Source organism: Anopheles aquasalis, chromosome 2 (genome assembly GCF_943734665.1).
Source record: "Anopheles aquasalis chromosome 2, idAnoAquaMG_Q_19, whole genome shotgun sequence".
Lineage (NCBI taxonomy): Eukaryota > Metazoa > Arthropoda > Insecta > Diptera > Culicidae > Anopheles > Anopheles aquasalis.
In genome coordinates, this window is record NC_064877.1 from 69,340,242 (window position 1) to 69,350,646 (window position 10,405).

General features: G+C 51.3%; 1 protein-coding gene across 2 annotated transcripts in view; it reads left to right on the top strand.

The window, feature by feature from the left end:
- Positions 1 to 10,405, top strand: part of LOC126573201 (uncharacterized) — an 88,403-nt gene that overhangs the window by 72,331 nt on the left and 5,667 nt on the right. For both annotated transcript variants that reach the window (XM_050233157.1, XM_050233156.1), the window contains exons 3-4: positions 7,099 to 8,100; positions 8,184 to 8,466. In XM_050233157.1, coding sequence (XP_050089114.1) covers positions 7,099 to 8,100; positions 8,184 to 8,466 — 1,285 coding nt within the window. The remainder of the gene's footprint in view (positions 1 to 7,098; positions 8,101 to 8,183; positions 8,467 to 10,405) is intronic.

Below are 10,405 nucleotides of genomic sequence, written 5' to 3' on the forward strand. Positions count from 1 at the left end.
ATCATCATCATCATCATTATCGACCTTCGGACGGGTGGACGGACGGAAGCGGATTTAATTATTCATTTTTTTCTCTCTCTCTCATTTACATTTCCGCACTTTCCGCGGTCTGGCGGCAGGGAGACCAGCGGAATCCGGTGGTTGGTGATCGCTTTCAGGCGATCGTCGGTCCGGTTCGCCACAACAACAGGAGACGGTTGCTCCAGAAATGAAATGGCCTCACAGAATGGTTTTCGACACTAAGTAGTTCGGGTGTCAGGCCGTTATGTCGCTAAACCAGCGCCTGCGAGAGTTCCGATCCCGATCCGGTCCCCCAGATAAACACTTCATTTCGGTTTTGATTTATTCATCGTTTCACACCATCGCGAGCGTGTCCCCGGTGCTCCCCCTGGGGGGGGTGAGCGGAAGGGACACACACGCACCAGATGACCAAATTCCTCAAATCCTGGTGTCTTTCTCCCTCTCTCTCTCTCTCTCTCCCGGTTCGGGTCTCGGTGTGCTGTGGGAATCGAAGAACCACCAACCACCACGTGGTAGGTGTAAACGATGGTGATCGCACCTCGATCGATCGGATGTCAGGTGCGTGAGTCGATAAGCGGTGAAAACGGTGACCGCAACTTGCGTGCGTGTGCGTGGCCGGACTGGACTGGAAAGGAGAAAATTATGCAAAATGCTAGCGCCCCCCCCCCCCCCCACCAGGCTGCAGGAACAACGGATTGTGGTTTCACAGCCGCCTCCAATTGATCTTTGGCCTCGGCTTGGCGAATGGACGAGACGAAGCTGTCAGTTGCAGCGAACCTTCGCTTCGCTTCGCCAGTCCGGCCAAGTCGTGTGAAATCGTGCGGTGGCATAAACAGAAAGGGGGCGCGTCAATGGGCCGGTCCCTAATGAGTTACTCCAACAAGACGTACGTCCGGCTCGGTAAACCAGGGGCCAGCGCCGGCCTCTATTAACACGCTGCAATGATCTCCTTACCACAGAGCGGCCAATTGCTTCGTCAAACTCGGCGCCCTATGAAGGTGCCAAGGGACACCGAAGGTGACGCGTGGTTGAATAATGGCCAACGGTGCCTGCCCAGGATGGTATGCGCCCTTCACACCATCCGGACCCGGGGCCGGTCAATTTGGTCCGCAAAATAGGGCCACCACCTTAGGGAGCGTCCACCGAGGTAACGTGGTGGTGGTGGTGGTGGTGGTGGTGGTGGCGAGAACCAACATCTTTGACTCGTATCTGGAGCAACCAACAACACAAAGCGAATGCATTGAAAACCGACCAATAGCAGCGCCAATTTGGTGGCTTTTGGCTATTGAAACAAACCAATCAAACAGCTCGTCGGCGGTGGCGCGATTTGTGATTGATCTCGACTCAACGGAACAGGGAGTCAGTTGCCGGCAACACTTGCACCCAAACTTGTACCACCGGACCACACGTACACCAAAGGGGGGGGGAACAATTGAGCATTTGATTGATCACCACACTGCCCCCGCGTATGCTGCCGCCATTCTGTGCCCTCCAACATTTGACATTTTCGCGACAGTCGCACGAGCGCACCCCTGAGGGTTTCCCCGTGGCCGCTACCTACGCCCCCGCGCCGTGTCGCCTTTTCATTTGTTTGGTGATGCGATACCAATGCAGCGCCAATGTGTCGTGTCGTGACTTTTGCGGACGGAACGGATGCAAACAAGCACTGTGGCGTGGTGTGGCGTGGCACGGTTATGGTGGTCACGCCGGAACAGGAGACCACCGCCACCGTACACCTGGCCTGGAACCAGCTGCCAATCAACCAAACCAACCTCGGGCGGATCATGGTCCGTAATGACAGGGTTTTGCGTGGCGTGGCGCGTCGTGTTGTAGAGTTTTGTTTGTTTTCCCTATTGTCCAGCGACCGAGCCTCCACCGTGGTGGCACGTCACCTGGTAGCCGACAGACGCATTCGACGATCTCTTTCTTCAACGAACGAAGGGTGGGTGTGCTGGACGCTCGAAGGCGAGTCGGTGTCCAGGTACGGCAGCACGGGTAGCCTCGAGGAAGATGATTTATCGTTCTGTTTGTTTGGTCGTCGTCGCAAAAAAGACTCCACTGTTTTTTTTTTGGGACACTCTTGAACACAATCAACGTCCAATCCGGGCGCTAGGTCGCTGCTGTGTTGTGGTCCAATTCGCTTTCAAGTGACAAGTGACCGGTGTGACGCCAAGAAGGGATTGTTTGTTTAATGGTTTACTATTTATTCGCGGCCTTTACTATTGTGTCCTAATTGGTACAGGCGGTGATCGGAGGGTTTGATATTTACACTTCGGTACAGGTTATGGCCATGACAATGCCTCGAGCTACACAAACGGCTACACTATCCGATCTTTAAGTACTATCTGTAGTGAATAGATCGCTTTTTTCTTTCATCTTCTTCCTGCGAATGATTCCTGTGTGACGTCATTGGAAGAAGTCTCTTACAACGCGCAGATCTCGCTCAATCGCTTCAAAGCACAAGTTTCAAGCACAAAGATTTCGTTCCCTGTTCCTTGTTGTCGACTGTATTGGACTCTGAATAATGGAGGGGACCTTCTCGAGTAACTTCCATCAGCCACAGAACCTGCACGACGACCACCATTGAGCTACGCACAATTATGCACTCTTGTGGGAACTCCTTCGTGGTGTCCGCGCAAACAACAACGCCAGATTGGCCGATTTGTGAGAAGCGTAATTGCTGCCCACCATTGGAGGCCATCCAGCACCACCATGAGGGCCACCACCTGTGGATTAATGAAGTGATTATGGCCACTCCACAGCACAGAACCCACACCCAAATCTCATATCCACATCCACCTGCTAGCTCCCAGGCACCACCCACCTCTCTCGACGTGAATTCTTCCCCATTTCGGACCACAATGGCAGCAGGCGCGCGGCTGCGGCTGATAGTGCGAAATGTCTGGTATGGCCACGATTGACGCCACGCTTACGTCACACAAGCACCGGGCCGGTAGGTCATGTCTTTCGGTGGGTTCGTTCGATCAGTTGAGCAATGGAGCTTTTCGGACTGAGTTTGTTCGAATGCTTCGGGCGATATTGTACGAGGTGTGAAAAAGCTACGGACGCTTATCTTACAGTCGACCACTAGAGTGCACCTCTGGCATCGTTTGAAGCAGCTACCACACTGCGAGCAACGGGTGCGTGCGTGGGATAATTGGGTTAATTGGGCGTTGGCTCTAGCGTCGGCAATCGTAGCCCGCTCGCGCATACGGAGGTGGATCGATTGTGGTGCGTTGGAAGAGAATAGATTCGATCGGAGCAGTAGTATCTGGATGTAATTTGAGTGGAGGACATGACATCAGGGACAGTGGCTGCCGATAAGGTTCAAGGCCGATGATTGATTGATTAATTGTGTAGCCATGGCGCAAGTTTGATTACTGTGGGTTATAGGAGTTGGATCATCTAGAATTGTTCAAGAATCGTTCAAAGTTTGATTTAAAATTGCTTCAAGAATATAATGAGATCTTGGTATTATTGTACGATATTTTTAAAGAACAATTAGTGAACTATTCTACGAAAATAACGCTGAATCAACCGAATCATTTAATCGAATCTCAAAGACCAAGGAGAAGACCGCAACATCTTGTCGTTATAAGCCCCAAAAAAGCAAACTTTAGACTTTCTAGCGAGATCAGCTTCCAGGCAAGTAGATCAGAGGGATAGTGTGAGAACCAGCTCGACTGAAGCGATCTAACCGATTCGCTTGTTTGCTTGTTAATACCATGCATCCTCCATTCCTTAGATCGCGCGCGATCCGCGTGCGTCTAGCGAGCTAGCGAAGTAGAGCAACACTATTCCCCCCCTCCCACCACCACCCTCAGTAGGGAGTCTTCCTTTCCATTTTTTTTTTGTCCATTCCCTAGACGATCGACATAATTGCGGCCGCGGCAGCCCAGGCACGGCAGCCCAGCAGTGCCGGTTTTGATGTGGAAACCAACCATCCACATCACGACACCCGTGGCCGTGTACCGGGTTGCTGGTGATTGCGGCACACTCCTCGGCTCCACCAAACGATCGATCGTTTTGATTGCCCCCCCGCCATCCCCTCTCACCTTCCCTTGTGTACGGTCTCTGTCTCTGAAAGTCGTTGCTCACAGCACGAATAGAACCAAACCGCACCGGGCGCACCGATTGGAAATTCGGTTCGTTCACTCCTGAACACTCCCGCTCTGGAGCAGTACAGTAGGCCCCATGCTATGCATTATTCATGTCTGGCAATGATCGAATTTAAATAATGCTACTCCTAGCGACGGGGCTCCTGTTGCTCCCGCACGTTGATCGAAATTGCGCACGCGGCACACCAGTGTCCATATATCGGCCCGGGCCATCTCCATCACGTCCACGTGGCCGTTTGGTGAAAGAACCTTTCACGCGTCCGTTTTGGCGTCCGTTTTTACTAAGAACCGGAGCTGCCGCGTAGCTCGCGGCAGTTCGTGACAGCTGGATCTGGTGGGAGTCTGGTGCCGTTGCTGGCGTCGCATTGTTGCCGTCCGTCCGTCAACGGTGAGCTTAATGAGACACAGGCGGACGGACGGTGAGGCAGAGCGATTCACTGAAGATGCAGAGCGAGATCCTGCGCACCGCAGCACCGCAGTGACTCCAATGAGTGCAATATTTAGCCGTCGAAGCGTTCGTGGTGGTGTGCTCCTCGTGATTAGGAATTTCATAACGATCCGTCTGCGACCGCCGCCACGACGATGATCGTTAGACATCGGAGCTGTCAAGCGTGTGTAATTTGCATTGCAACACCTCGTTTTGGCGTCACCGACCTGTAGCTCCGTCCCGGTTGGAGCGTGCGCCAAACGAAAATTAATTATTTCGCTATTAGCACGGATAGCTCGTCACCGAACCAGCAGCAGCAGCAGCAGCAGCATTAACCTTCGCTGCTCCACCGTGCCGGTGTACGATTTCTAGCGTTTCGTTCCATCAAATTGGAGCAGTGGAGTGACGGTGGCACAGGGAAAGAGTCAGAGCAAGAGACGCGTGTGTACAATTTTCCAAATCGAATTCTATTTACCACTAGACGCACGCGTGACCGCAGACGGTGTTTGGAAGTGACGCCGCCATGGACGCAATTTCATGAAACGCAGTTCGCAGCAAAGGAGGGACTCACTTGGGGTCTCTGGGAGTTTGATCGCCGAAGCTTGTCATGGCGTGCGTCCAACAGGAGCCGTAGCTGTGCGGAGGGAGTTCGTTCTTTGCCAATTCCCACTTCGCTGGCGGTCTGTTTGTCGGATTGGCGTGCCTGACCAGTCGAAAGTCCAGAGACTGGTGCTGCTGCTGCTGCTACTCCTTTCAATCCCCATACAAGGACCATTTGCCATTAATTGACAACCATACCAAAGGGGGGGGGGGGGGGGATCGATAGAACCTCCTTAAACGGAAAACGGTATCCACGGTCGACTCGGGAGAGAAATTTTGCGGCAAATTAAACTCCAAAAACCGCCCGTGTACGCCCGTACCCCCGGCCCGTGGCGGCTTGTTTCGATTGAACAACACTTGAATGTCGCGCCCGATTGCCTGGCCGGCTGGCCGGCGGGCCGAGATCAATGACATCCCCTTGCACCAAGGGCTGACCAAGCCCGGTGTGCGGTCGCGGTCAATTATTTCGCGCGCGGCAAGCATTTTTCGGTGGCATGCTTGACGGGAGTTACGCAAAAACGTGGCGGTGGCGATCCGGTCCCCGGTACCGGTGCTACTGGGCGTCGCGTGGGGGCTCTTAATTCCGTCTTAATCCGTTCCGTTAATCCACCGGAATCCATCGACATTCATTTCAGTGCTCCGGTCCCGAAATAAAGCGGACAATTGCTCCAGAGTCCAATCGGTTCCATTCGCAACATAAAATGCTCCAAAACCGAATTGGCACCCGGGAATGCTGACTGCTCGTACGTAAAAGCGAGTGGATTGCCAGGGAACTCAATTAGCTTATTATTGGGCCCCAAAATCGTCGTGAAAGGAATCGCGGTAGCAACGTCACGAGCTAAAGGTTCGATGCGGTGCGAGTAGAGGGAAAGCAAAGCCAGACCAAAGCTCGAGAATCGATCGGCGAAGCCAACATGAAACTCCAACCTGTTGCAGAACGCCGATCTTGTATCTCCGATTTGCCAATTACCGTGGCATGTTAATGTCTTTACCTAATTAATTGATTAATTAGTTGCACCAAATGTGCAATGCGCACCAACAGGTGGAGCGGTCCGACGACGAATCCGATCTGTTGCTCAGCGTGGTGTCCCCGGATTGGAAAGGATCGCTGCTTGTCACAAAGAAAGACGGTGATCGCGCCCGTCCTTTTACCAATTCTCAATACAACCGAAAGCTCAAATCGAACAAAAAAAGAGAAGCATGCAGTGCGGCCTGATAAACGATATCAGGCCGCAACGCACACGCGAAAAGGCAAGATTGATTCTCCATAATCGGCCCCGGAGCCTCACGCGATTCACGGTGTCGATCACGCTGTCGGTCGGTCGGGCGATGAAAGTGAAAGAGAGTGCACGGATGGAAGCAGCAGAAGCGGATCGAATGATCGAAAGGATATCTGTCCAGTCCGCTGGCCCCCCGCTGGCAGGAAAGGAAGGATGAAAGTGCTCCTCTCAGTGGTGTTTCAGTCTCCAATTTTCTCCTTCGCACCATTCTCGGCTCCAATGACAGGGAAGCCACCGAAGGCACGGTGGTGTTCGATATTTATTTTCGGTGACGGTCAGCGGGAAGTCGTCGCCCCGTTGCTGGACCACAGCGTGACATGAATAAATCATGTTAATTAAAGTGCGGCCGGCGCACGTTTGTAATTAAATTATGTTGGCCCCGGCCGGTTTGCCGGAAAAACGTTCACTTTTTTTTGGTTGCTGGAAGCTCAGTGCATCCCTTTTCGTGCTGATAATGGATTTAACAGGTCACGGAGCAGCAGCAAACGGTAGCCGATGGACGCCGGGGACGTGGGAATTAAAAATAGAGTAATGGGAGGTTACATAAGGGGCGCGGCTTGTCGCGTACCCTTCGATTATTTGAAATGACCATTATTAAGTGGCAACTTTTGCTCACCTCACGCTCACTCTCTCTCTCTCTCTCTTTCCACAGGGAGCAACAGCTACTGAACGTGTTCGAGGTCGTCGTGTCGACGCTCGAGGGTAAACTGCAGCGGATAGACAACCTCGATAAGGCGGTCGAGCATTTGATGCGCCGCGTCGAGTCACTCGACAGCAAGGTGGCGGACAACATCGTCAAGACGGACTCGGTCATCTCGAAGCTACGCACCCTGGACAGTAAGCTGTCGGTGGTGGACGTGGACGGCGGTGGAGCGGACCGACCGAACGGGGTGCGGATGGCCAAGTCCACCAACACGCTCGACAGCCGGCTGGTGTCGCTGGACCAGAAGGTGAGCGACATCGACAGCAAGCTGAACGGGCTGAAGAGCCAGATCGACAGCAACTTCCTACCGGTCGACGATATCAATGCGGAGGCGAGCGAACGGAAGACGGTCAGCATGAACGTGGCCGAGATCACGAAGGCGATGCACTCGGAGGTGATGGGCCACATCACGAAGGAGCTCGGTCAGCTGCGCACCATCAGCGAGGGCATCGACAAGAAGCTTCAGTTCCACATCAACGTGGTATCGGAGAACCTGGGCAAGACGCTCACGCTGCTGAACGATGTGCACGATGCGGTTGTTGATCATGGGCTTAACTTTGGTAGCTACAACGCGACCACCTCGACCCTGCCGCCGTACGTGAAGTCGAGCAAAATTGACATTCTGGTGAAGCAGATCCGCCCCATCATGTCGGTGTCGGAGAAGATGGACGAAGTGTGGGATGTGGTGGTCGGTACGAAGAGTTCGGTCGATGATTTGGTGCCGAAATCGGATGCACTTCTTACACAAAACCAGCGCCAGGAGCGTGCGATCGGTGAGATCCATCACGATCTCAAGACGAAGACGAACCTGATCATCAACAATCTGGATATGGTGGAGAAGCGACTGAAGAAGCAGGAGGATGATGTGGCGGTGCTGGCGCAACGGCCCGTCCCTGCCGAACTCCTCATGGATCCGACCATCGATCGGTTGGTGGAGTATGATCCTAACAGGTAAGGTTGCGCTGCATGGACCTCAGCAGTGGTGTCTCGATCACAGGTGAACTGATACTCCCTTGGTTTCCTAATCGATGCAGATACATCGTGGAAGACTTTACCGAAGCCCTGCCCACGACGACCTACCCGACGTCCTCTTCCTCGGCCTCATCCTCACCATCCAGCTCGTCAACGAGCACGACCTCGTCGAGCACCAGCACCAGCAGCACGACACAAAGCAACAGCGTCAACATTGCGAGCGGTACCGGCACGGCCAAGAATGTGTCCCGCAAGGGTGGCATCATCTTCCCGAGCGTCAAGAACAAACCCTCCGTCCTCAACAGCACTTTCGCTAGCGATAGCCTTTTCCTAAAGGACATCAAGGTACGTACGGCATCGGTGGGAAGAGCGGTGGTTGGCACAGTGGAACTGGTTCGATTCGTGAGGGTGTGCGTGCGTACGTGCGTGCGTGCGCGCCCTCACCACTCGACCACTGAGGAGATCTAATTTATGAGGTGTTGCATAAATTGCTCGAACATACGACCGTAGGTTTTGGCTTGATGGCAGGTGTACCGAGCGGCTTCGGTCGGTCAGTTCGGTTTGGAGGGTGCCGAGCGTTCGTAGCGGTCGGACGGTCGAGCGCATGTGACGCAATCGGTTTGGTTTGCTCGAGATTGGAGAACTGATCGGTTTCGCGTGTAATCTAGAGATACCTTGACCGACGGGGGGGCCAAGGGGTGTCTAGGGTTTGAATTGTTTATGCTTGACGATTGGTGGTTACGCATACAGCTGAACCTGGAATCACCAGTGCTTGATGAAATGGGTTTAAAAAAAGGGGTTAACTACTAGTTTGGCTCCAGAAGGCTAGTTGGCTTTCGATTCACATGTCCTTTTTCTAATCTGTTGTCAGCACTTGTTCAGTAGTTTATGCTAATGACCATGTATACTGACATTTCAACGATGCAATTTGAGTGATTCTATGTTTCAAGTATGAGCAAGCAGTGACTCTTGTTTTTAAATAGCTTTGTGCAACGGAAAATGTTTCTATTTAAAAAAACAATTCGAACATTTCAGTAATTAGTAACAAATAAACAAATGCTTGAGTTTAGAAGCATTCGTTTATTGGCTACTAATTACTGATCGCCATTTACATATGTTCATCAAATCAAGAATTGATAATGTATCTTGTAGACTCGCACTTTAAGGGGGGCTAAGGTATATACATATTTTAGTGACATTACACATAGTGTGTGATTTTTTACATTTTTCCATAAATGCTTATTCTCTCAAGATTATTGTGTAAACATTTTGGATAAATCGAAGCAAAACGGACAAAGATATTGATTTTTGAAAAGTTGAGCCTCATGCAGACACGCCTTTCTAAATTTGATGCCGTGGACGTAAGTTTATAAAATATTTTCTCCAAAATATGACCAAATAATCTTCAAAAGTTGTAGTTTATTGTGGCATTTGCAAACATACATATAGGATGATATTTTGTTAAAAACAAATCACAAAAACTTAGCCGTTTTTTTACGATTCAAAAGACTTGTCCGTTTAAGCGACGAACTCGGTTCGACGAATGCGTCACCGTTTTTAATGTCGGTGCCGATGCCTAGAAAATCAAATGCACACAGCAACCATTTGTTTGTGATCGTATTTATTCAGCTTCATAAAATAGACTAAGGCATGAAATATCGTAGTATATACGCTAGAACAAAATTATACGTCATCTTTGTTTGGTATTTATGGTTAGGCGGTTGCAGAGCAATAATTGTTTTCAAAATTATGCTAACATAAACCAATTACTGATTTAAGCTTTTTCCTCGGTCTTTCGTCTCATTCCAATCTGTTGGCCATTATATGTAGCATAGACTGTTATCAGTTTCAATTTAATTCATCAACTTTAATTCAAAACCACGATCGCGAACCGATAACGCAACGAACAAATGATCGTTTGACATTAAGTAATCCGCTCTCCGCCCGTCGGTTTGGTAGGGGATTCCGTCTTGCAAAGAAGACCCCCGGGCACAATCGGATCGCTAATGATGTTACGAAATCATCCTGGCACATTAAGCCCCAAGCAAGAATGTACCGTCCGGTCGCTGGTCCTAGGATCCGAGGATCTTCCATCTGATCTCGCGAACCCGGTAACCGAACGAAGAAAAAAAAACAGCAAATACCCTCCGGCGAGATGTATGCTGATCATCCCGGCGCTTCTCGGAAGAAGGATCATTGGCCTCATCACGTTCCATCGGATACGTCCGCAAAAACGTCCGATCTCTCTCCGTCTGGTGCTGCTGCTGCTGGTGGTGCCTCCGTT